The following is a 27,056-nucleotide window of genomic DNA, read 5'->3' as shown; positions in this document are numbered from 1 at the left end:
GTGGGTCTCCCAGTTGCCAGTTTGCAATGGAGCATTTGTCTTCATCTTTTTTTTTTTTTAAAGATTTTATTTATTTATTCATAGAGATGCAGAGAGAGAGAGTAGCAGAGACAGGCAGAGGGAGAAGCAGGCTCCATGCAGAGGGCCCGACGTGGGACTCGATCCAGGGTCTCCAGGATCACGCCCTGGGCTGCAGGCGGCGCTAAACCGCTGCGCCACCGGGGCTGCCCTTGTCTTCATCTTTTTAAGTGATACTGTGAGAGTAATTAGAGAGACTCAAATCTGTAGTTCCCTTGGATTCTGTCCCTTTTGTAGGCAATTCCTTTGCATTTAATGCTTGAGTTTTTGGAGGTTTTGGTTTGGTTTTAGTCATGGGAGTTCAGATTCCCTTTTGCTTTTAGGACTCTAAAACTTGGGGTGGGATCTTTGCAGCATACCATGGGGGGGGAGAGTTGATTTTAAAAGTTAAAGAATGGGGCAGCCCAGGTGGATCAGCGGTTTATCGCCACCTTTGGCCCAGGGTGTGATCCTGGGGACCCAGGACTGAGTCCCACATTGGGCTCCCTGTGTGGAGCCTGCTTCTCCCTCTGCCTGTTGTCTCTGCCTCTCTTTCTCTCTCTCTCTCTTTCTCTTTCTCACTCTGTGTGTGTGTGTGTGTGTGTGTGTATTTCATGAATGAATTAAATAAATAAATCTTTAAAAAAATAAAAATAAAAGTTTAAAGAAGAAAAGACTTAGAATTTAATGTTTTGTGCCTAACACATGAATGAATGAGATTTGCAAAACTGATCTTCCTTTCTTGTCTCGACTATTCTGTAAATGCTTGAACACAGATCTTCTGAAGAGGGCATCATTTAAACTTGGTTTTCCTATGGCAGTCTTTTCTTATGACATATGATTTAAAGATCAGTGTTCACACTAATGTCTTACTGAACACAATGTCTTTCTTTCCATTAATTGTGGAACAAACAGGAACAGGTGGCTTCAGGAACCTTTGTCTGACAACTTGCCTACAAACTATCGTCGCAGACTTGAGAATCATTAAGATGTTCAGGTTAGCTTCCCAGATATTTTAAAAGTAAGTTTTTACATCTTTACTTCTCTTTAATTTTCCATGGCAGGAACTTTCAGCCTGTGGTGTCATCCCAAGTTTGAGGACCGCTGTCAATCAGTGGTGGAGTTCATTAAGAGAGCCATCATGCACTCCAAGAATGGGAAGTTTCTCTATTTCTTGAGATCCAGGGTTCCAGGTAAGGCTATGGTTACATTAATTAACTTACTTGGGTATGATGCAGTCTAGTATCAAAATATGTCCCCCTGCCCCCTAGAAAAAGCCACATTTACTTGAAGTTTTTTTCCTGGCTCCTATTGCAACCACTCTTCCTAGAGTCCAGTGGTTAGTCCCCTGCTCTTAAAACATTAATCCTTCAACATACCGAGAAGGAAGCTTTGCTTTTCTGAACCCACAAATGAGAAAACAAATGCTACCTCTGATGTCCAGCCATCATGTGAATATTTAACATTCAGAGGTGTGTCCCTATCCCTAATTCAAGCATCTCACAATTCCATGTGAAGCAGAGAGGGGACAACTTGCGTAGGCCGTTTCTATGGGAATGGGGAAGGTAAAAGAGTATTCACTAGAAAGGCCATGATGAGAGTCAAGGAGACTGAATTCAATGGCAGTCAGCTGTGGATTTTGTCCATTTGTACTAAACTTGCTATTAAAGAGTAGATAGGGGATCCCTGGGTGGCACAGCGGTTTAGCGCCTGCATTTGGCCCAGGGTGCGATCCTGGAGACCGGGGATCGAATCCCACGTCGGGCTCCTGGTACATGGAGCCTGCTTCTCCCTCTGCCTGTGTCTCTGCCTCTCTCTCTCTCTCTCTCTCTCTCTCTGTGACTATCATAAATAAAAAATTAAAAAATATATAAATAAAGAGTAGATAGTTCTTGTATCTCATATCTCTACCAGCATTTCTCCATTTGGGAGGATTGGGAAGTTCCCATCTTTGCTGGTATGGTTATATAGTCTTTCTGCCCACTAAGTAGGGAGGTATCTATATAATCTCTACCGAAGGGAGAAAGGGGATGGTTTGGAAGAGTCTGTCTCCTTATTTTATAGGGTTGGGGAAAGGCAAAATGGCAAGCACATTAATTGAGGAATTTGTAAGATTCAAACATAACTTAAAATGAGAACTTCATGCATTCCCAGTGAATCAAATTAAGATTCTTAAGTAAACTATGTGCCAAGAAATTGCTCTAAAAAGAAGTTCCAGGGGAGCCCCAGGCAGAACATCAGTAACAGGATTGAGCCAGGTTACAGGAATGTGTTTTATAATCTCGGTGATTTAAATAAGGCATGACAGGGTGTGAACTGTATTAATTCTCACTTCATTTCGTATTTGCCTCAGTGCTGTCAACACAGTTGGGTCTCGTGCAGTTGACTTGGTTAAAGGGAAAAGTTAGAATCCTTTCTTACAGGAATTGACTCTTTAGTAATTTTTAAAGCTTGTGACTTTGAGAGATTATTTATTTGACAAACATTAATTCTGTAACTCAGTATCAAAAATAAGCCACACCTCTACCCTCAGAGATCTCATAGCCTTAGAGTATAGGTAGGAAGATAAAGGCAAGGGCACATGTAGAACTCAATACAAGGCATGGTGGTCAGTGATTGACAAGGGCAAAGGAAGCAGCTCTGTTTATGGGTGAACCAGGGAAATCTTCTCAGAGGAGTCTGGAGCATATATCTATTTGTAGGGTATTTGAGAGACTTTGAGGAGTCTTGGACTCCTCTGGTATAGCTCATTTCCTTGTACATTTCCTTGTACAAATGTGTGTGTCTGCAGAAATTTTAACTAAGATTCTTAACTTTGGTAAGGGCTAGAACTTGTAACAGTTGCTACTATTTATTAACTGTGTATCCTGTGCCAGTTACTTTGTCAGATTCTTTATTTAAACATCTCTCATCTCTGAGGCACCTGGGTGGCTCAGTCAGTTAAGCATCTACCTTTGGCTAGGGTCATGATACCAGAGTCCTGGGATCTAGCCCTGCCTCCGAGCCTGTTTCTCCCTCCCTTCTGCAGTTCCCCCCTGCTTGTGCTCTCTGGCTCTTTCTCTCTATGTCAAATAAATAAATAAAATCTTTAAAAATAAAGAAAGGAATAAATATAATTTTTTATAACAACCCAAAGTTAGCTAATAGATTGGTCTAGTTATAGATAAGACCATTTTCATTTGCCAGTGAAGAAAGTGAGGCTGAGGCTCAAATGTGAAGTTGCTTACTCTAAAAGTCACTTTGCAGGGGCGCCTGGTGACTCCGTCATTCACCGTCTGTCTTGGGCTCTGGTCATGATCCCAGGGTCCTGGGATGGAGCCCCCACAGTAGGGAGTCTGCTTCTCCCACTCCCTCTCCCTTGGCCCTTGCTCTCTCTCTCTCACTCCCTCTTTTGCATGTACTCTCTCTCTCTCATAAATAAAATCTAAAAAAAAAAAAAGTCACTTAGCTGATCAGTGCTCAAGTCAAAGTTCAAACCCAGGCTCAACAGTCTCCAAATCCTCTGCTTTATTTACTAACCACTCCATTAATGGGGAAAAGTAACAGCAAGCAGATTGAAATCTGAGTTTGCTGTGATTTGTAGAGACTACATAAGGAAGTCAGAAGTGTGTTTATTAGTGGAGGATGTCTTTCTAGGACCTGTGAGGAATGCTACAGATAGGGTATCTATTTATGGGCAGCCCCGGTGGCTCAGCGGTTTGGCGCCGCCTTCAGCCCAAGGCGTGATCCTGGAGACCCGGGATCAAGTCCCACATCGGGCTCCCTGCATGGAGCCTGCTTCTCCCTCTACCTGTGTCTCTGCCTCTCTCTCTGTGTGTCTCTCATGAATAAATAAATAAAATCTTTAAAAAAAGGATATATATTTATACTTAAAATTATAATCAAACACAGAAGGCAAAGCAGAGTTAATATTTACTCCTAGATCATAAGTGACCTCTCTTTGAAGGATTGGGACAAAAGACAAAGCCAGTATTCTCCTTTACCATTGTTTGTTGTCCTTTGCTTGTCATAAAAGTCTAGGTATTTCTGTGAGGTTGATTCTATCAGGGACTTGGTGTGAAGAAGAGGTAGTCATTAGCATTTGGGTCGAACTTTCTTTTTCTTTTTTTTTTTTTAAGATTTTTTTAAAAATTTACTTATCAGAGACAGAGAGAGAAGGGAGTGGGGGCAGAGGAAGAAGCACACTCCATTCAGGGAGCCTGATGTGGGACTCGATCCCAGGTCTCCAGGATTACACCCTGGGCTGAAGGCGGTGCTAAACTGCTAAGCCATCCGTGCTGCCCTAGGTCAAACTTTCTTAACCTGCACCAGGGATTTTTAACTCAGAATCTGAAAGGAGCCTGTTTATTGAGACTTTGGGATGATGATAACCGAATGCCTGCAAGGAGCCAGGTATTATTTCATTTCCCTTACAAAATCCTTTAAAGAAAAAAAAAATCCTTTAAAGAGACACGTAGTCTCCCTCTCTCCCTCCTTCCTCTCTCTTTCTCTCTCTTTTCTTTCTTTCTTTTTCTTTTTCTTTTCTTTCATTCATTCATTCATTCATTCATTCATTCATTTGGATTAAGAAACTGAGGTACAGTGAGGAGCTGGGGTGGCTTAATCGGTTAAATGTCCTACTTTTGATCTCAACTCAGGTCTTGATCTCAGAGTTATGAGTTCAAGCCCCACATTGGGCTTAGTGTGGAGCCTATCTAAACACACACACACACACACCACAGAGGTACAGTGAGTTACAGAGCCAGGATTCAAAGTCAGGTTTTTTTTCTGGCTCAATACTAGAGCTGGCTGCACTGACAGGCCATGCAGACTGGTGTTAAAGGGACACCAGGGATCATAGGAATCATAAAGCTAGGACTAATGGAAAGTTCTGAATGGTGGCAAGTAAGGAACAGAAGGAAGGAAATTAATTAGAATAAATGGAATAATTGGCATCAGGGGAGGTACCCTTAGTGAAAATAAAAATGATGGCGCCTGATCTTGGTTTCCCCTTTCTCTCTCCCTAGTAGTGGAGGATGGTCACTGAAGTCACTGTTTGCATCTTAGTCTGGTGCATTCCACAGTTACAAACCAAATGCCTAACACTACCATGCAACAGTCTAAAAAGAGAGTATGATTGGATTGGTATGGAACCCCTGATGCTGTTATTTTTTTTTTAAGATTTTTATTTATTCATAGAAACATAGAGAGAAAATGAGAGGCAGAGACAGGCAGAGGGAGAAGCAGGCTCCATGCAGGGAGCCTGACATGGGACTTGATCCCGGGTCTCCAGAATCATGCCCTGGGCTGCAGGCGGCGCTAAACCGCTGCGCCACCGGGGCTGCCCCTGCTGATGCTGTTAGAACCAAAACTCAAAGGGAGCATATCCTTCTTTGTTGAGAGGATCTTCATCATCTGTGAAGTGCATGAAGAGAAAAAAACAATTTTTTTTCAAGATTTTATTTTTTAAGTAATCTCTACACCCAACATGGGCCTTGAACTCACAGCCTTGAGATCAAGAGTTGTGTTCTCTACCAACTGTGCCAGCCAGCAATCCCAATACCTTTTATTTTTTAATCACACTTTGAATTGCACAACTCTTAAGGAAATTTATCTCTCTTTTGTAACCATCATTAATCTTATAATTATTTGTTCAGTGACAGGTCTTCACTGTTTCCCAGGGTTCTTAATTCAGCACTATTGACATTTTGGGCTGGATAACTCTGGTCTTCAGGGAAGTTTGGTTTGACAGAAAGACTTGTGTGTTGGGGGTGTTCAAACTTAGAAGAAATTTGTCACCCCTAATCTGGTCCTTTTGGGGGGGGACAAACAGTGAAGTGGCCAGAAGCTAGATTGGTGCCCCAAACCCTTGATATAAAGGACCAAAGGAAGGTTTCTGATGGTCACTATTTCACCTCACCCTCTCTCTTTCTGCTGTCCTGGAGTGTTATCTCAGATTTATTTCCATTTCTAACCTCTTCCATTAACATGTTCTGGTTGTGTGAGCTCCAATTGTTTGCTGTGTAAGGGGGCAAACAGTAAATGGTCAGGTTGACACCAGGGAATATCAGAGAATTAACAGGTTTCAAATTGCTATTTGTCAACCTAAGGCTAAAAGTAACACAATTAAATAGGCAAGCATATATGGTCATTAAAATTCAAGTAGGCAAACAATCGGATAATTTTATGCTGCTTATTATCCTGATATCTTTAAGCACAAGTCCGATAGTACTGTGTCTTTGGGAATAAATAGATTCATAAATTTTATCTCTGAAACATCATTTTGAATTTAGCATTATTACAACCCACCTGCAAAAGCTTTCTGTTTGCCATAGTTTAATTTACTGAAGAATATTTTTTTAAACATATAAGAGAGGGTATAAATTCAAAGAGGCCTTTGAACCCAATACCATTTTAAAACCACTTGAATTTAAATACATTCAAGGGAGAAACCCAAGTGTGATTTTTTTTTTTTTTAAACTGTATGTGAGAGGAAAGGACCAACCATACAGGTGGAGGAGGGCTAAGTGCTTCAAGGTGTAAGGCCAAGGACTGAAGGAATAGGAGTGAGGAGTGGACTGAGACCAGTCATGCATCAAAGTGCTGGGACTGTCGTGGACAGCAGAAGGGCAAGTGCTCTGGGGAGACACCTAGAAAAACCCTCTGAGGTTCTGTGGACCCAGCTCTTCATGAGACAAAGGAGGTGCTCATGGCAGGTCAATTTTGTTGGTTCTGTGTGGCGAGCAAGTTCTCTGAGCCCAGTAAGCCTCAGCTTCTTCCATATGTGAAATGGGGATAATAGAGATAGATACCTGTCTCAAAGTATAGTTTGAAGACTAAGTGAGTTAAATGTTTTAAGTCATGCTTAACTTGCTTAGTAACAGTATCATAGTATTTTAACTTTTTTCTTTTTTAGAAAGTCCACTACCAGTGACCATGCAAAGGCTTTGGGAGACGATCTGCAAGCTTTAAGTTTTTCTTCTCACACCTTCAAACCAAATTTTAAAAACGCTTGAAATTAAACTGTAAAAACATATATATGTTATTTTCCCACGAGATGTGTCTGCAGAATTTCGAGAGGACAGTGACTGAGAAAAGAATTCTTTCAAAGATTTTGCAACTCATTCTTTCTGAGAGCAGTTTGCTTATTTACCTTCTGCAGGCCCTTTGTTTCTTGAAACCAGGATATTCTTTGTTCCCTTGAATTGGTTTAAGTGTTCCTGCCATTGTGGATGTCTCTGTTCCGTGGCATTGACCCTTGGGGCTTGGAATTTCCCAGCACCAAGCCTTCTGATACTGATGAAACCAGGGTGTGTCCCATTGGGCCTGGTTAGCATTAGGCAGCAGGCACTTTGGCACTGAGTGCTACTCTTCCAGCTTGTCCAAGCTACTGTAGTCGCTTTCCTATTAAAAGCATCATCTTTTTTTTTTTTTTTTCTGTTTCTGGACCCAGCCTAGAATTTCAGGAGCAAGAAGGATGGGAGGAGGTGGGGGGTGGGGGCACAGTGTGGGAAATAAGAGGTGGTTAAACCCACTTGTAAGTAAATGGCAGGAGTGCAGGATTGTAGACTTGATCCTAGCCATTGCTTTCTACTTAACAGCTTCTTAGTTGGAATTGGCCGGGGACCCCTCTGAGCAGCCTTCCTGAGTTCTCTCCTTCAGGATGCTGCTAGATGTGCCCTATAAGTATCTCCCATTCCTAGCAGGGATGCTTTGATTCTCACTTTTCATGGAGAGCCTAATGCTCTCTAGCATGGGCTATTCTGAAGAGCTAGATTCTCAGCTGTTAAGAGTCATGCTAGGGAGGCCCTTGGCAGAGGAGAATGGAGTCTCTTGAGTGAAATATTAGTGGTAATGCTTCTGCAAATGGAAATCACCAGTTCTTTGTGGAAGGGAGCTTTTGCACAGAACGAACATGAGAACTATAAACAAACCCTATTTCCCTTCCCTGGATTTATTTCATAAGTTGTAGTTAGCTGCATTATTCCTTCTGAATATGTCCTTGGTTTTCATTCTTGAAGGACTACCACCAACTCCAGTCCAGCTGCTCTATCCAGTGTCTAGATTCAGCAATGTCAAATCCCTCCAGCACCTTTGCAGATTCCGAATCCGACAGCTCGTCCGGATAGATCACATCCCGGATCTCCCACTGCCTAAGTACAATGGGGTCTTTCGGGTTGGGGCAGGAATAGAGGCTTAGTTAGAAATGTGAATGAGACCTGCCAGCTGATTGCACAGGCAGAGCCTGGAGCTATTCACGACACCCTCCTTTCTCTTCTCATGTGTCTTAGCACCTAACTCTAGAAGTATCACATGGCAGCTAGAAGAGAGGAAGGTGTGTGTGTGTGTGTGTGAGCGTGAGCCTCCCTTCTGCAGTCTTTACAAAGACTGGAATGGAGGTGGTAAGAGGGAGGGAAACGGAACTATAGCAAGTAAGAACGTGGGAAGTTTCTTAGGTGGGCAGAGTTTTTTTGTGTAGTCATAGCCATATAGAGGTTGGGGAAGAAGGAAGGGTTGAACAAAGGTGGTCTTTTGTTTATGGTCTTTGTAAATAACACTTAATCCTTCTTGTATTTTTCACAGACCTCTGATCTCTTATATCCGAAAGTTCTACTACTATGATCCTCAGGAAGAGGTATACCTGTCTCTAAAGGAAGCGCAGCTCATTTCCAAACAGAAGCAAGAGGTTGAACCCTCCACGTAGCGAGGGGCCCCCTGCTGATCGCCGCCAAGGGTATGAGCTCTCTGCCTCACTGTCCAGCCAGGTCTTTTCTGGGACAGTTCCTGTCATGTGGTGGGCCTTGCCCCCCTTCCCACACCCTATGTGTATATTTCCAATCCAGGCATCTGCCCAGAGAGTCACCAGATCTGTTAATGGGGTCCATCGGGGTATATCATGGGAGAAAAGCAGATAGACATGAGGGGCTTAAAAAGTATTTGCCAATCGATGTGCAAGCTAATTATTGAATATAAACAAGAAGGGAGGACACATAAACATAGCTAAGTGTGCAGCCTTCTCTCATACTTTGGCCAATCTCCCTGCTGTTGCACAAATGACATTAAAACAGGAAACCAAAAGGGAGGGAAATGTCATGAAAGAGAACGCAAACATGTCTTTAATTGCAACAGGCATGCACTTCAGTGAGAACTCCCATGTCCCATGGCTTGGAATGTGGGTGAGGAAAACAAGCTCACTCTTCTAGTTAGAGTTCCATCTGGACCACTGAAGAGTAAATTATTGAAAAGAATAAGTGAATCAGCTAAGGAATTCATTTATCTAAGAGGCCCTTTACATTGCTACATTACGTTGCTACATTAACTGAATTCTCCTCATGTATTTTCCCCATTAAATATCTTGGAATACTGGTTTGTGCAGATTGCTTCTAATTAGTCTTTTAAGCTGCCTTCATGGGAGCATTTAAAGATAGAGGTGAAGTGAGTAGAGAACAAAATTGCCAGAGAGCTGTGATTCTGGTAGTGTGGGTTACATGCAAGACCTGACATTCTCACGATCTGCCAGCTGTGATGACCCCTTGTCTCTCCTGTTCATGTAGACTGTCCTCTTTAAGCACTGAATATGTCTGCTACTCCTCTAGCCTTCTCTGTTCCTCAGTGCCATTTCCCACATGATACAAACTAAGGGGAAAACCTATAGAGTGACAGCCTTACGGATGAAGAGAGTCTTCATCTCTCTGTGCTCTCTGCTTTCTTTGTGACTGGAGAGCATGATGACTGGTGTTATGCCCCTCGGGTTTTCATGGGCCGTGGCCTCCCCTCTTAGCTCTGGAAGTCCCTGATCCTATTGGGGGAAAGCATGTGAACTGGGCTAAAAGGATGAAGAAGGGGAGATGGAATGAAAGAAGAGAAATTTAAGAAATCGTAACTCTGGGAGGCTACAGAGCTTTAATTTAATGTATCCCAGACTGGGTGTACAATCTCTTGTCATATCTTCAATTACATGCAAATTGTGTGCCCTTGGAAACAACTGCTAAAACATCAAAATGTTCTGATATCTAGGAGGATGTCTCTGCTTGGTGGCTTTGCAGTCGAAATTAGGATGGGAAGATAGGAGAGAACCAGGGAGGCACGCCTACACAGACGCATCCTTGCGGAGTACTTAGGACTTGTTAGCTAGAGCACCACCTCTGCGGGTGCTGTGCCTCAGGAGGAACCCTCCCAAACAGCACATTCAGAGGTGGGCTCAGCGTGGTGGGGGTGGCTCCCAGCTTCAGTGTCTGGGGAATAAGTAACTAACACGGAGCAGAGAAGTTTTGGGGTAAGCAGGGCTTGGGCAGCCTCCGTGGCGCAGGGGTTTAGCGCCGCCTGCAGCCCAGGGCATGATCCTGGAGACCCTGGATCGAGTCCCACGTCAGGCTCTCTGTATGATGCCTGCTTCTCCCTCTGCCTGTGTCTCTGCCTCTCTCTGTCTCTATGAATAAAAAAAAAAAAAAAAAAAAATCAGGGCTTGCTGGCTGAAAGCAGGACAGAGAAGGAGTAGTTACACTTGTGTGCAGGGGCAGGACAAGAATCACAATGGATTTAAGGTAGAAGGAGTTCGACTTTAGTCCCACTATAGAAGAACTGCTTTCACAGGTCCAAAGGCAGAATTGTCTTTCACAGGCCCTAGTGAGCTCCCCATTTGTTTGTGCATTCAGCAGCACTGCCCCCTTGTTAAGTACCCATGTGGATTGGGAAGAGCATGCTGAGCCAGGTAGTCTGTGGTCCTGAGCTCACTCACCTGCAGTTCTCATGAGGAAAGACAGACCGCAAACATGTAAAGAAGTGAATAGGCTAATTTCAGTTGACTGTACGTGTTAATGAGGACTTAAACCTGGTGAAGTTTAGTGATCAGTGGTGGGATAGAGGTACTCAAGTTTGGATGATCAGGGAAGGCCCTTGTGAAGAAGTGTCATTTCAGCTGAGATCTGAGTATCAAGGAGTCAGCCAGGAGAGGATCTGGGAGTAGAGCATTTGGGTAAGGGGTCCAGTAAGCATACAGGCCGTGAGTATGGGGGGTGGTCATGTACTGGCAAAGGATTAAACTGGACTCTTGGGGTCTCTTTGCTGTGTGTGACACCAGGATTGTTGCCTGTGGCAAAGAATAAGCATTATGCTGTCCTCACTCCTGATTGAAACTTTAGGGCTCCTAGAAAAATGGGAAGTAAAAAAAAAAAAAAAAAAAGAAAAAGAAAAGAAAAATGGGAAGTAACACTCCTGAAGGGAGATGTCTTTATGTTGTGAAATTTGGCCCTTACGACTTCATGTTGGTCGGGCTGATTTTAATTTGGGAGTTCTGAATGGTCCACTTGGTCTTTGTGTGCTGTTACCTGGGGAGTTTCTATTTTATTTTATTTTATTTTAATTTTATTTTATTTTTTATTTATTTTATTTATTTTATTATTTTATTTTTTTACCTGGGGAGTTTCATGTCAGGGTGCTTGGAGTCAGTATACAGAGTAACATGTGGAACGATGCCCTTAAATCAGGGAGTAGAAGCCATATCAGTCTTTGTGATTATATGTCAGTCTTCAACAGCCAGAAGCTGCAGAGACTTACGGCTATTTCTAGCTGGGTTCACCAGGGATTACTCCAATTTTGTTTTAAGATTTTATTTATTTAGAGAGAGAATGAGAGTGGGGTGTGTGGGGGAGAGACGAACCAGGAGTGTGTGTGTTGGTGGGGGGGGGAGGGCGGGGGACATCAAGCAGACTCCACGCTGAGGTCAGTCTTACGAGCCTCAGACCACGACCCAAGCCAAAATCAAGAGTCGGTCACTCAGCTGACTGAGCCACCCAGGTGCCCTTCTTTTTTTTTTTTTAAGTGCCTGGAGCAGATGAGCCTCAGGAAAGAAGTGGGGAAGAGTGGAAAATTAAGGGGCAAAGGAAAAGGAAAGAGAGAAGTTAGGAAATATGCTAGAATATATTGGTAATTTTAGGACCTTTGTTTGGTGTCCACATCATGGGCTGCTCATGTCCCCAGCAAATGCCATTCCTTATCCTGAGCCAGCACCAGCATTTGTGGGAGCCTTGGCTATCCAGATTCCAGTTCTCCCTTTGAGCTGTATTTTTCCACCTCCAGAGACTGGGCTGTTCTCCATTTGGTTCCACTCCATTGAACTGCTCTAATTTTTCCCTCTTGCACCTAGGCATTTGTTGCCAAGCTCCAGTTTTGAAGAACCAAATGAAGCTACTGTGGAAGAGGGAGCAAGGAGAAAGGAGGGAGTTGGAAGGGCTGAGATCCTCCGCGCAAAGACTTTGGTTCCCCTGCAGCCCTGGGGCTTGGGAGAAGCACACAACCACACTCTCTGAGCGGGGGCTTCACCTCTTCACCTCCAGCCCCTGTGGTATCCTGGAACTGGACAAGCTCCTTGGAACACTGGAAGAAGTCTCAACACTGTTTCTTTTTTAGAAGTTTTGTTTTGGATATTTGCATTTCTCAGTATGGAAAACTTCCTTTAAAGGCAGCTGGGGTTTGTGCCCATTGGACTGGAAGTGGTGCCAAGGGTGAGCCAGGTCTGAGGGAGGGAAGGGGAGGGATTGCCAGTGACGGTCATTCAGCTGGTGCCAAAGGCAGAGTGCAAGTGTTCACCATTGACCTTGAAGAAGGGAAGAGAAAGAGTCAGAAGCACATATCAAGTTGGGAGTTTCTAAGGGATAAGGATCTGCTTCTCTTTAAGCATGAGTTGCTTCAGTAGGAGCAGGAAAGAGGAGAGGGTGAGTAGTCTGGACAAGAAGATTGCTGAACAAAGACTGGCAAAGGGCCTCTGCTGGGGAAAGTAGTGACTCCTCACATCCTTTCCTTTTAAGGTTTAGGAACCTGATTTCAGAATCACCTCTCATAGAAGCTGTGTTCGTTTTGTCTTCCTGAATTCCTGAATTCTGTGACCTCAAGTCAGTCCCATTCTTCTTCCACCCTCCACCCTGCCCCCTTAGATAACTGTACATTTCACTCTGATCATGGTAACACCATTCCTATTGCTTCTGCCAACTGTCAAGGCAATCGATTTTTTCATCACCTGAGCAGTTGAGAGCCCTAATCATGAGCTGCTAAAGTTAATGGAGCATGCTTCCAGATTCTTAATGGCAGACTGTACCCATGACTTAGGAGTCAGTGTTACTTACCTCCATATGTCTGTCAGCTAGTGAGAGGGAATATGGAGGATGGTGAGAAACGAAGCTATTGTGATAGTGCTCTTCTGAGGAGAAGCTCTCCTGTGTCTCAGCCTTAATGGAATGTCTTTGGATCAGTGAGGAGAAGAGTACTGCATCTCATGTGTTTAGGTTTATCACTGTTGTCCCACTTCTGGGACAGGAGGTAGCAAGGGCTTTTTTATTTTCCTATGTTTTTTCTCTAGCAACTCATGCATTTTCCTGAGTCAGATTCCATTTGCCCCCTGTTTGTTGGAAAGTCTTTCAAATGCTGATTTGGGAGTTGCCCACCTTCCAGGTGGAAGTGGAGGAGGAGGGAGGTGCTTTCCAGTGCTCTTTGAGTTTTTCTGAAGTGAGCCATTGTCAAGTCATGTAATATTACGAGTTTGCTTTTCTGCAGAGTTACTCTTGGGAGAGGTTTGCTGTTAAGATGTGAAAATTGAGCTGTTTGGGTCTTTATTGCTCTTTTGTAGTAAATGTTCCATTAGACTGCCTCTCTTGGTTCCCCTGTGCTTATATCTGCCTCTTCTCATGAGATAAATAATATCTTCAGGTTTGTGGTTTCCTGATGGTTTGGGATGAGGTCCCAGTGTCTTGGTAATTTAAAAGACTGCCTCATCTGGAAGCATTGGCCTTCTGCCTTATGTCTTGCATGGAATGACCAGTCCTCCTGCTTGTAGCAGAGCAGGGAAGAAACTTGCATGATTAGCTGCCTGTAAAGATGTGGCCCACAAAATGAGCTTTGTAGCATAAACACAGCCCACCTCTGATTTGTCATGAAGTACCTCTTCTTTCCTTGGATTCCATGGTAGTATTACCAACTAGTGAAAATAGTGATCCCAGAAATTGGCTTACCCTGTGAGTCTTGCCTCTTGAGAGTGCAGATTAACTTGCCATCATGCAGAAAGTGCCACCCAGCTCTAGAGCCTACAGTCTGCAATCCATAGGGATCCTTGAGTGGCTCATGTGCAGCTATTTGGGTTTGGGGGCTTTTTTTTTTTCCACCCATAATTTTGAAATTATTTTCAACTGTGTTTTAATGTGTTTGCTTGATTCTGGGCTAGATACTATGGAAAACACAAGAGGGGAAAGACATGATGTCTGGCTTAAGGGAGCTTTTGGGTGACTGCTATACATGAAGCAATGGGAGAATGACTCTGTGCAGTACAAAAAATCAAGGGCTCTCTTTAAAGAAGTTGAGATGGGTAAGATCAGAGTAGATCAGATGGTCTGGGAGAGCTCTGTGTCTGTGAGGCTTTGGGTCCTAGGCAAAGGTAGGACAGTGAGATGAGAAACACATGAACAGAAGCATGGAAGCAGAAATCTGAGGGATGTGTTGAACAGGACACAGCACCAGATTAGAGCAGCAGTGTCAGTTACTCTTCAGTGCTGTGGTTTAGACGGAAACTTTCTAGTCACCAAGTAAGTCTGAGTGCTGAGGTCTTGTGATGGTGAAGTGGAACCCAAAGCCAGAAGTCAGCTGGTTCCCGCCCATGGGTAGGGACCTCACTGCCCTCAGCACAGTCTGGGGGAGGGAGGCAGAGCCCTTGTACCCCTAGTGGTACCAAGGCTTTCCACTGGAGAATTCTACAGTCAGATCCAGAACCAAACCAGCTGAGGAGGCATGTCCCAACCTCACCAGCATCCTTCTTTCTCCTCCTGGGAAAGGGTAATGTGTCCCCATGTCCATGATTCGTCTGTATGCTAGTCATGGCCCAGGCTGTAGCCTAGTTCTTCCTCAGTAGAGTGGGATGCAGGACAGAGTTTCACAAGAAGACAGGCTCCATTGGGAGATGAGGGGGAGGAAGAGGTGGGAGTGGGGCAGAGAGCAGAGAGAGAACAGCACATCCCCTTCATCTCTCCAGGCTGGGCCCACTCCTCCTTTGCCAGTTCTGTGTTGGGCTAATTGAAATGCAGTCCACAGAGGGAACTCATTATTCCTTTTTTGGTTGTTGTATTTTAAAGTCACAAACTAGAAAAGGTTCTCACCTCTAGGGACCCATCACTGATTTCAAAGTTGTTAATGGGTCCTTGCCTGTGTGACCCTTACTTGTTAGTGATTTATCTACTGTAACCTTCCTCAGGACAAGTGTGAGCCACTGTGAGCCAAGTGACAACTACTGCTACAATCTGCTGTTACTTGAAATTCGGGTGCTGTGGCAGGAGCACAGAGTAAGGAGGGTGGGGCTTTGCTAGGAGGACTAGGTAAGTGGGCAGTAACTGGGAGTTCGGGACCATTGGTGATGGCCTGGGCCAGGTGGCTAGCCTGTGCCTAGATCTAGTGAAGGGGAGCTGCCCCCTGTAACATGAAGGCTTCTGAGAGGGGAGCTCATCATCACGGTTTCTACTCCTCCTTTCCTTCCCTTCACCTGGTGATAGTGTTGGCCCTCACTGAGGCTGGGAATGATGCAGAGGAGGCTGCAAGCACCCCTACAGGGCACATCCAGGAAGAACTGGGGAGCAGGAAATGTGCTGAGTGTTTGCACATCCGGGCGTGAGAGCCTAGAAATAGAGCTGGGTGCCCTGGGGTACCTATCTTTTCAGCCCTCACCCTAGGCCCCCAGAAGAGCAAGGCTGCTTAAAGCCCTTGGGTCCCAGCAGGAAATGGAGATAGTAGAGACTTTTCCCTTGGGTTAGACTGTTCCCCGCCCTGCTGCCTCGCCCTTGGGTTTGAGCCCTGAAAATGGAGGACTAGGCACTGGGATATAGTGGGAAGTCTGAAAGTGTGTTTATGTGTGTGTGTGTGTGTGTGCGTGCGTGCGCGCGCGCGCGCGTGCCTGGGTGTGTCTGGGTGTCCATGCGTGTCTACATTTGCAGAAGTCTTGCCACCAGTTGGAGTGTTGAAAGCATCTCCACTGTGGGGAGACCTGCCATTTGTTTTCCCCTTTTAAGAGAATGACATGCCCCCTGTCCCTAAGGGAGGAGCTTTTGAGTTAGACATTTTCCCTATGGGAATCCTCTTGGTTTGGTTTGTGGGGGGGGCGGGGGGGTGGATAAGTGATTTTTATCTCTAATTGTCAACACAGCTGTTCTTACACTGAATTTGTGCTATTGCATACATGTAGCCATCTTTCTTTTCACTGCAGCAGTGTTTATCAGTAGTTCAAAATGATTTATTTGCTCCTGGGGAGTAAAATCTTTTTTATTAAAAAAAAAAAAAAAAAAAAAGCGAAACGTGGCTCCCTCCACTCATGATAGCTATAGGGTTAGTGGGCTTCAAAGCTCAAGAAGGCAAAGTTGAGTCTGCCAGTCCCCATGACTTATCCTGTTTTGACCTTGGAGCCTTCATGCTCAGCACAAAAGGACAGGAGGCCTTGAGAAGATGGGAGAGCAAAGCCTTGGGAGGAGTGAGGTGGGGTTTGGACCATAGCGATGAAAGCACTGGGGACTCAGGTGCTACAGGTAGAAAAACAGAGTAAAGAATTGTATTTAAAATATTGATTCTCTAATCTGCCAGGGAAAGACCTTTCTCTACATCCAGATTCCATACTGTCTTTGTCCTTTTCATCGCTTCTCGACCTTCCTGGTAGGTGCCGGCCCACTGTCCTCCTGTTTCCCATCCTGTCCTCTGCACCCCTTCCCCGTCCCCTCCCACTCCCATCTACCTCTGGGAAGCGGGTCCTGCATGTGGAGTCTGTGACTTGCCTTCGTGCTCATCTCATCTCCGTTAGAGGGTACCTGGGACTACTCCCTCCTTCCCTCCTTCCGAAGTGCCCAGAGGCATGACTGGGCAGTCAAAAGCAGCCAGCCCAGGGGGGAAGGCATGAGTGTCTGGTTGCAGCTGGACTGCAATCTTTGCTCCTGGAGAGAGAGTGTGAAGAAAACTTAGGACACTCTTGATCAGAACCCAGGAAATCAGATGGGGCGGGCAGGCTGGCTGCTCCATCCCTGGTGCTCCCTTGAACAGGGACCTGCCTCCCACTGTTAGGCCCAGAACCTTTTCCAAGGGACAAGCATTACCCAGGCACCGCTCTGTGGGCAGGCCGGCCATTGGAATGCCCAAACTGGTGCTGCCTGTGGCACAGCCACTGCTGTACATTTTTTGGTTGTTTTTAAGAAACTCAATGAAGAGGGGTGTCATTCTGGGCTCAGAGTGGTTGCCAGTTCTTCACCAGAAGGGGAGCCACACCCCCAGCAACCACTTCTGTCCTTGTTTGCCACCCTGCCCTCCTCCAAGCCAAAGCGTGGCCTGGCTTTTGTCTTCCTGTTTAGTTTTCCTCCTCACCTTCCCCTTTTTGTGCTTAATTTATTAAAATAGTTGCTGTATAATTTATTTTCATAAACTATAAAAAATTACTAAATGGTTAAAATAGACTTGCAGGCCAATGTTAAATGGGGTGGGAGGGTCTGTGGGTGGGTGGGGAAAGGGAAAGATGTTTTGATATAAACAAAACAAATGCACTTTGGGTGTGTTTTGGTATTTTTCTGGGGATAGACGGGTGGGTGTTGGGATGTCCCTGTAGATTAGTTCCAGAACGGGGTGTTTGTATATACTGTATTAATAGGCATGTTTGACTCTTATAAAGGGACGTTAGTAGCTGCTGCAGGTCCTGTTTGGAAACCCCATGTACAACTCCCAGTTTTTTGTGTCAGTGCGGGAGACATTTGACTCTTGTGTTTGTATCTCCTTTTTATGATTGCTGTACTGACCCATGTCTTTTTGGGGAAGGGTGAAAAGAGATTTGAAATAAAAATGTTTAGAAATTACTTCATGTGATTTGGGTTCGTGTTTGTCAATCCTTCCATCTCCTGTTACTCCTCGCACCACCACCAGCCCTATAAAGTCACATGACCCACCCCTGGTGACTGGGCCATCTCCATGCTGTCCACAGAGCTGGACACATCCAGAACTGGTCTTGTCAGAATTAGAGATGTTGGAAGTTCCCCAGGCCAAGGCCATTGCTCAAAGCTGCTTTCTCCTTCCCCAGCAGGTTCAGGAGAATTCCAGTGTGTGACCTTTTGGTTGGTGAGCAGTGGTGTGGGACTGTGGCTAGGGAGAGTATACATGTCACGCCAGCCAGCGGTCAGTCCCCGTGTTTCCCTAGGATGGCAGATGAGGTTTCTGTAAGTTTAACCTGCATCCCCTCCTGCCTTGCCAGCCCAGTGCCTCTGGAGAGAAAGGGAACAGAATAGTTCTCCAATTGGCAACCGTGTGTACTCCAAGCCACTGGAACCTCCCCTCTTCACTTTGCCACCTAACCCCTCTCCAAGTCCCCCACTTCAGGGGCCATGGTACCACGTTGGCACATTGGGGGGAATTTCCTACAAATCCCCTGCAGCCTCAGAGCAGGAAGCATGCTGCGTGAGCTAAAACCCAGTTGGGGGGAGTTGCGTTTTCACAGGACAGAACTGGTAAGAAGTGCCTCCCGGGGCCGAGGAGTCTGAGAATCCCCACCTGCCCCAGTCAGCTCATCCTCCAGCCACTGGTCTGAGTGAGGATGAGATGGTGTATCAATTCTGATAGCCCTTCTATGACAGCGAGAACTCCTAACTGAAGTTTTCTCCGTTTTGATAAGGAAAGGTGTGCCAAGCAATGAAGGGCAAACAACACTACAAGGGAAGATGCTTAACTCAGAGCGAGCAATTCAGATGCCCTAATGGCCGCCATTTGCACGCAGTTGTCATTGGAAAGGACTCTGCTCACACCAGCAGGCAAGAGTGTTGGTGTGCATTTCTTCGAAGTAGAGGTGCAGGTTTTCGCCATTTCAGACCAGCATTGTTGTTCGTGATGACTTCATAGTCGTGATGACTTGTCAGGTTTGTTAGGAAAGGTAGGTGCTGGAGCCTCTGACTTGAGTGATAAAGCCCAGGGAAGGAGAGGCAATCTTTTGGTAACAGCCCCAAATAAATAAAACGGGCACCTGCCATCATCTTCACCCCCTACACCTGACACCACAGCTGTCACCCCCTGTGTTCCTTGGCCATTTAGTGGTGCCTGGCTGTGCACCTGCCTGACCAGAATTTCATTGCAAGCTTGCAGCAGGTGGTGCTGGTGCAAGAGAGCGCCCCCCCCCCATCCTTCTAGCATGTGTGTCCCCAAGGATGAGGATGAGGGCGAGCTGAGAAAAGGGATTTTTCCGTCTGTCTTGGTTCCCTCCAGCCTCTCGTAGTGTGAGCATCTTGTATATAAGGACTCAAGTGCCTGCTTGTGTGGTGTGGATTCTGGAGAATCAGAATCCTCTGATTCCTCTGGCGCTCAGCCAAAGGCACAGGCATCGACTCCGGCTCTGAAGAGGCATTAGTGGAGTTAGGCTGACCTCTCAGTGGAGTCCCTTCCAAGATTTCCAACGATGCACTGATTTAAGATGCGACTTCATCGTGCATCTGGCCTCTGTTGCCATGTCCTAATTTAGACATTCCTCTCCTCACCTGGACAATTCCAGCAACTTCTCAGCTACTCTTTCTGCTTTCTGGATCCCCTCTCCAGTCCTTCTAAAAAGTTCTTCGGAAGAAAAAACATGCTCTGGTCACTGCCCTAGTCGAAAATCATGGATGACTCATCCTGGAGAAGAAAATTTTAAATCCTCCACTTGCCGTCCAAGGCTGTTTCTCCTTCCCTTGCTACACAGGCTGCACTCCGGTCATGATACATGCTGTGTACCCAGATGATGGCATCCCTTCTCTTGCCACTCCACCCTCCCTAACACTGGAGGACCCTTACCTGTCACTCTTTTCATCTGGAAACTTGTCCCTCAAGGGTTCACTCTGGGGTCAGCACTGGAATTTCCACCAGCTGCTTGTGGCCAAACAAATGCTCCTTCTGTTACTTGTCCACACATCTGCCTGCTTGCCTGTCATGCCCATTGTGACCTCTGGTCTGGGAGGGACGGAGCCTGTGTCCCGCTCAGCGCTCTCCCTGCCCCCAGGGCTGGCACGGTCAGTACCTGTGCCAAGGTGGTGGTTGAGGAAAGGTGACATCAGCCCCTTTCCCAGTCAGCTAGCCTTGAACCTGGAGTTCCCCTTTTACACACACAATGACTTGATTGTATGGTGGTAGGAGCTCTTAACTACTAAATGTCAGGCGTCTTCAGAATTTTCTCAAGGGATAGGAGTTTTTTTGGTGGTTGAAGTAAGAGTGTGAACTATGTGACATGACTGTAACTCCAGATCTCCCAAAGGTGGGGTGTGGACCGCTTCCTCCTGGTGTCAGAGCCCCAGAGCTGCCCTTTGGTGGAAGATGCTCCCCACATAGGGTCAGCGGGCTTTGCTCAGGGGCCAGAGGTTGTACTGAACCACCCACTGCCCCCTGCTGAATTCTCCCCCAACAGAAAGTCTGCGTTTATTTTTTAAAAGAAGATTTTATTTGTCTGACAGAGCAAGAGAGCAAAAGCAAGGGGAGCAGCAGAGGGAGAAGGAGAGGCAGGCTCTCTACTGAGCAGGGAGCTGAATGTGGGACTTGATTCCAGGACACTGAGATCATGACCTGAGCCAAAGGCAGAGTCCCCAGGTGCCCTGAAAGTTTACATTTAAAGAGCTCAGCTCAGGTGCCCTTCTTCACATCCTGGGCCTCTGGTCTTATCCCATGTAGTATCATGGCCTGGCTTTCCCTGCCCACTTCTGAAAACTTGGTTTTATTTCTGGGCCTTTATTCTGTAAATCCAGGGGGTGATGAGATAGGTGGAGAATAGGAGAGGCTAGCTAGCTTTATACTGAGAGGTAAATGTATGTGTGGGCAGGTCACAGCTGAGCTTGGGAGAAGTTTGGAAGGTTTGAAATGGGACTGGACAGTCTGGCAGCAGTCAGCTGGTGTGGAAGATAGGTAGAGTTAAAGAAAACTTCAAGAGGGGCACCTGGGTGGTTCAGTAGAGTAAGTGTCTGGTCTTTGGCTCCAGTTGTGATACCAGGGTCCTGGGATTGAGCCCCACATCTGGCTCCCTGCTCATCAGGGAGTCTGCTTCTCCTCCCTCAGCCCCTACCACCCCCTGTCGCTCATACTCGTTCACTCTGTGTCAAATAAATAAAATATTTTTTAAATTTCATTTATTTATTCATGAGAGATACAGAGAGAGAGAGAGAGAGAGAGAGAGAGAGAGAGAGAGAGGCAGAGGGAGAAGCAGGCTCCATGCAGGGAGCCCGACGTGAGACTTGAGCCCAAGATCTCCAGGACCATGACCTGGGCCGAAGGCGGCACTAAACCGCTGAGCCACCCTGGCTGCCCAATAAAATATTTTTTTTTTAAAGAAAACTTCAAGAAGTTTCTCTGGATGTTGGGTGTCATCTCCTGGAGCCCCTTCCCTGCAGCTGCCACCCTTCTGCATGCCCTGGTGCCAGCGAAGAAAAGGGCAATAGGCAAACATATCCTTGTCTTCTGGATAGGGGGCTGTTTCTCTGAATGGACACCATACGAAGAAATAAGTATAGGCCCAGCTTTAGATATGAACTCATGGCTTGTGGACAATGGGTTCTGTGTCTTGTTCACCTTCTGCTCTGTCCTCCACCTCCACAACCCAGGGCTGTGCCAGCACACCAACAGACGTACCCTGCATGTTTGCTGAAAACAAGGGATGGGTCAAAGAGCCAGGCTGGAAGTGGAGGTGGAGGGCGCCTGGGGGGCTCAGTGGGTGAGCATCTGCCTTCCTGTCAGGTCGTGATCCTGGGATCTTGGGATCGAGTTCCACATCAGACTCCTGGCAAGGAGCCTGCTTCTCCCTCTGCCTATGTTTCTGCCTCTCTCTGTGTGTGTCTCTCATGAATAAATAAATAAAACCTTTTTTTAAAAAGGAGGAGGAGGAGGAGAAGTAGAGGTGGTACCAGGGGAAGGTCCCCTGGGCTGGAATCACCTTTGGTCCTGAATTGGGGAACGTGGGCAAGGGGAGAAGCCAGGATGTCTTGTGGAGTCTATAGAAGAGGCATCAGGGTAGCGTGCAGTGGTTCTCAGCCAGAGCAAGGGTTTGTGAGCCTAAATCACTCAGGCAACCTTTAAAAAGAAAAAGATCTATTTATTTATTTTAGAGGGGGAGAGAGTGAGCAAGCAGAAAGGAGGGGCTGAAGGGGAGAGAGAGCGAGAGAGTCCCAAGCTGACTCCAAGCTGAGCACAGAGCCCAATGTGGGGCTCAGTTTCATGACCCTGAACTAAAACCAAGAGTAGGTTGCTTAAGGGTTGCCACCCAGGCGCCCCAGGCAAACCTTTACACCTCACATTCACCCTGAGACTAAGACACCCTCCTAGAATCTCGAGGGGTCAAGTATGGGGAACAGGGCTTGGTAAGAATGGTGGATGAAAGGTCTCAGGGGCATCCTGAGGCTCCTTTGTCTCCTCAGCATGCCTACACCCACTCGTTGCCACTCTCCTAGGGGCCCTGCCCAGTATTTGTAGACCTGGTCTGAACGTAGGGTCCACGACTAGCTAGTCGTGTGATCTTGGACAGTCTACTTATGCTCTCTTGGTCTGTCTCCCCTTGAAAAGAAAGAGAGTATTTTTACTTACCTCCTGAGTGAGTAAATGAGATAATGCATGTAAAATGCCTGGTACTTCTTCAGCACTCAGTCAATAGCCACAGGCACTAATTATTATCATTATTAGTGGCATTTCAAAGAGAAGAACTGGGAGCTTTTTGCCTTCTCTAAAGCAGAAGGAAGGGATCCCTGAGTGGCTCAGCGGTTTGGTGCCTGCCTTTGGCCCAGGGCATTATCCTGGAGTCCCCGGATCAAGTCCCACATCGGGCTCCCTGCATGGAGCCTGCTTCTCCCTCTGCCTGTGTCTCTGCCTCTCTCTCTCTCTCTCTGAGTCTCTCATGAATAAATAAATAAAATCTTTAAAAAAAAGTCAAAAAAATAAAAAAAATAAAGCAGAAGGAAAAATGAAGACTTCAGGGCTGTCACCAGCGGCTGCAGTGAGGGGTGGGCTGGAGGGGGCGGTGGGGGAGGTTGCGGGAGGATCGGACTGGGAGCGGGGAGGCAGGGGCAGCGGGTGGTGGGAACAGGTGGAACCGGGAGAGTCGGTGAGCTTTTCCTGCCACCTAGTGGCTCCTTTGGGCTATGCCACTCAGCTGTCCCCTCCGGTCTGGCTGGGCAGCAGTGGGCGAGGCTGGGTTTAAAATTCTGCAGTGTCTCCAGTCCTCTTCTGCTGTCCCCACTCGATGCCCAGCCCCGCGACACTCTGCCCAGAGACACATCCTCCACACCGTGCTGGCGAGTGGAACCAGACTCCCTCCAAGTGGAGGGAGAGGGCGAAGGCTTTGTTCTCTTGACTCCCAGGCAGAAGGGGGAGCAGGGGGCAGGGAGCCCTGGAGCTGGCAGAGACCACCCCCCCCCCCGGCCCCACGCTGCCCCCCTGGCTGGATGACTGCCCCAGGGGAACGCCGGGCCTCCTGGACCCATCTCTGTGTCTGCCTTGGGTTTTGTTGAATTCTATAAATATGTGCCACTGTGTGCAGAGCCTGGGTCAGGGTTCTCCCGAGAGCTTTCCCATCCCACCTTCTCCGGAGAATTTCGCCTTTGTCTCCCAGATGGGAGGAAGGGGACAGAGAGCTGCGGCCGAGCACCCCCCAGCCCTCACGTGAAGGGCCCGCTGGGGGGGCCTGGGAGCCAGCTCCGCCTCTGGGGCTCGTCATCTCCCTCCCCTGTGGGAGGTGCCAGCCCCTCGGAGGAGGCTGCCTGGAATGATGTCCTACTTGCATCATGTCTGGCTCCTGCTTCAAAGGCAGCTGTGCCTGTGTGGTGAGGGGCCTGAGCCCCTTGGGTGAGGGGCTCCAGGAGGAGGCTGGGGCTCCAGGGCCAGGCTTTCACAGGCTCCCTGCATCTGTCCTCCCCACCCTTGACGCCCACTTTTCCCTCTCAGGGCCTGCTGAGAGCCTCAGCTGCAACCAGGCCAGAATTGCATCATTCTTGGCTTTGTTCACAGAGCAGCAGGTGGAGGAGTGGGCCCCCTCCCGCGGTCCATGCCCCCCCTTCCCGCTCATCTTCCATTCCCTCCTGGGTAACCGTCCTCCTTCCTCCCTTCCCAGGCTCATGGCACCCCCACCCCGGGAGTCAGTCGGGAGTTCTCTGCCCTACCCGGCTCTCAGATCCTTTTCCACCCTCTCCCTGCTCCCTGGGGAGCCCCTGAGGCTCTGAGGTGAATTGAAGGAAGCTGGTGGGGGGGTGTAGGGGGGGATGCAGAAATAAGCACCAGGCTGGAAACTGCCCTCATTATTTCTGCTCCCCATCCAGTGGGAGGCAGATGCCACCCTCAAAAGAAACACCTGGTTGTAGCCAGGGTATGGTCTCCCAGAATTTGGGACCAGGGTTAGAAACTGTCACCTGATAAACTAAACCTAATAAATAATCAACATAAAATGAATTAACTCAGCTCTTTGTAGAAAGTACTTAACTTTTATTGATGGTTTATGTGTCTGTCAGTGCACCAAGAATGTTGTACTCACATCCCAATGCTTCATCAACCCTCCAAGGGGTAGTATCACTCCTGGCTTATGGAGGAGGAAGCTAGAGCTCAAAGGTGAGTATACCACACGGCTACTGAATGGCAGACGTGGGACTTAAACCTTGGTCTGTCTCCCTCCAGCGGGGCTCCAAGCTTCTCAAAGAGGGCTGGAAATTTCGGTGCTGACCAGACTGGGACTTCTTTTCCTCTCTGAAGAGAGGTTTTTGCCCAAGATAATTAAGAGATAATTCAGTAGTCTTACTGTCCTTGTATGAAGGATGGTCAATAAGGTATATGTCAAATGACCTGGGCTGGGCCCTGTCTCCACCCCCCCACCACTGCCCCTCTGAGGTAATGCTGTGGCTCAAGATTCTGACCTATGTCGAGTGGAGCAATAGGAAGTAAAGAGCTGGAGCTTGTCGAGGATCCAGGCTGCCAGGGAAGAGGACTGCGGGGCTGCACACATGGATCTTGCAGTCCTTCACAGGGACTCTCAGGGGTGTGTTGATAAAATAGCTTCAGGGTTTATCAATCTAGCCATTGTGACTTTGGCTAGTAGGAGTCTATTTGTTAGAGCCAGATCAGCATCTTTGGGGACAGACAGTTCTCAACCTTGCAAAGCCCAACCCCAGACTTTAGGTCTAGCCAAGCAGCAGCTGTTCCAGAAGCTCATCGTGGGTGGCTGCTGCCACTACAGCCACCTCCTCCTTCTTGTTGTCACTTCCCAGTGGCTGCTTCATCCCTGAAGGAAAATCAGAGGGAAACAAATGCGAGGAATGGAGCCTGCCTTCACAGCCCAGGGCCAGCTCCACCACGACCTGGGAGAGGCTGGGTCAGGGTCTGGGGGACATGCTTGCTGGCTAGCACTCTTCTCAGTCTCTGGTCTCTTTCTCTTCAGACCCCAACAGACTCCGAAGAGACAAAGAGTTCCTTTGACCCCAAAGCCCTGCCCTGTGACCCCACCCAAATCTGTCCCTCCCCTCCCCAGGCAGCCAACAGGGCACTCACTCAACTTGGGTAGCAGACAGGGGCCACGGAGCCACTGGGAGGGCATGGCAGGGAAGCCAAGAGAGGCTGCAGCCAGCTGGGCGGGGAAGACCGGGAGTGCGTGGGGAGTGGCCACCAGACCCCCTGAGAGGATGGGTGGCCCAGGAAGAGGGGCTGCCAGGACTCCTGGCTGCAGTCCCAGGAGCCAAGCAGCAAATGCTCCATAGGGCCACAGGGTGTGAAGACTGGGGGAGTCCAACCTCGGCCCCAAGCCCGGCTGCCCATGAGCTCAGGGCCTCCCCGGCCTGCATTCCTGCCTCCCTCCTCCCAGCATGTCCCCCACACCCAGCCTATAAAGCCCCCTTTGTCTGGGCCAACTGAGGATCTTAACTGGCCCCATCTCAGCTTCCCGCCCTCTGCCCCCTCACCCTCTGGCGCCCAACAAAGAGGCCAGGATGCAGTGAGAAGTGGTGAAACCCTGAACCTTCTTCATACCAGCCTGGGCACTGGCCCAGGGGGTTTAGACAGCCAGCCCCGGCACACCAACACTCCCACCCTGCTACCCGCCTCAGGGCAGGTTGGTTCCCACCCCTGTCCACTCTGGACTCCACACTCCTGGGCAGCATGCCTGCCTCTCACATGCCTACTCATGTGATATCGCCCTCAGTTTGGCCCTGCCCTGTGAGAGGCAGGACAGAGGGGCAGGGGGCCGTCAGGAGCCACCTCCGATGGGGGAGGCAGTCTCTTTGCCACCTCTTTGGTCTTTACCGGAGTAGGTGGTCCCACTGCCACAAGTCAGGTACCTGGCTGGCATCTGGGGCATCAGGTGACCCTTCTCCGGCAGTGGGCGAACAGTTGGGCCCCTCCCCCTGCTTGGCATATGCCTAGGGCATAAGGAACCGGTAGGAATCCATCTCTGCTCCCCACAGGCGGCCAAGGACCTCAGAACACATTTGAATAGAGGCTGGATCCTGGCAACAGGGAGTGGCACCCCACCATCTCCTGTCCTCACAAGGTCACAGGATCCAGACCCCTGCTCACAGGGTTGGGGCCAGTGCTGTGTCTCCCTGTGTCCCAGCCTCAGTGGGTGTCTCTGACCTGCTCTCAGGTCACCCCTGAGGAGGGGCATCGGCCTGGGAGACAGTGGTCTGGGCGTGGGGGGGGCGGATCTCTGTCACCAAGCTGCTGCGTGACCTGGGGCAAACCTTTCTGTGCCCCCTCCCCCGCCCCCGTGAAATGAGGGGGCGGGGCCCTTCTAACTCCTAAGTCTTCCCTCGGAGGGTGTCCAAGCAGTGCTGGCAGGGATGAGCCCCTGGGTGGCAGCGGGTGTGCATTACGTGCGAGTGTGCCCGGTGTGCGCGCGCGCGTGTGAGCGCGGCGCCTCCACCCGCGGGTGGGAGGGCAGGGGAGGGGCGGGGCCTGCGCGGCGGGGCGGGGCGGGGCGGGGCGGGGGGCCAGGCGGCTGACAACCGGCGCTCCTCGCGCTGGGCGGTCGCCGCCGGGTCGCCGCACCGACTGGGCGC

The 27,056-nt window shown here is 48.3% G+C and overlaps 1 protein-coding gene across 2 annotated transcripts in view; it reads left to right on the top strand.

The window, feature by feature from the left end:
* SOCS7 (suppressor of cytokine signaling 7) overlaps positions 1-17,891 on the top strand; it is a 32,039-nt gene extending 14,148 nt beyond the window's left edge. For both annotated transcript variants that reach the window (XM_055328546.1, XM_055328536.1), the window contains 4 exons: positions 1,122-1,250; positions 8,058-8,193; positions 8,620-8,770; positions 12,182-17,891. In XM_055328546.1, coding sequence (XP_055184521.1) covers positions 1,122-1,250; positions 8,058-8,193; positions 8,620-8,740 — 386 coding nt within the window. In that variant the 3' untranslated portion in view covers positions 8,741-8,770; positions 12,182-17,891. The remainder of the gene's footprint in view (positions 1-1,121; positions 1,251-8,057; positions 8,194-8,619; positions 8,771-12,181) is intronic.
* Positions 17,892-27,056: the final 9,165 nt, after the last annotated feature.

The sequence above is a fragment of the Nyctereutes procyonoides genome, unplaced genomic scaffold (genome assembly GCF_905146905.1).
Source record: "Nyctereutes procyonoides isolate TBG_1078 unplaced genomic scaffold, NYPRO_anot_genome, whole genome shotgun sequence".
In the NCBI taxonomy this organism is placed as follows: domain Eukaryota; kingdom Metazoa; phylum Chordata; class Mammalia; order Carnivora; family Canidae; genus Nyctereutes; species Nyctereutes procyonoides.
The sequence above is the reverse complement of the archived record's forward strand: the minus strand, read 5'-3'. Positions and strand labels throughout refer to the sequence as shown.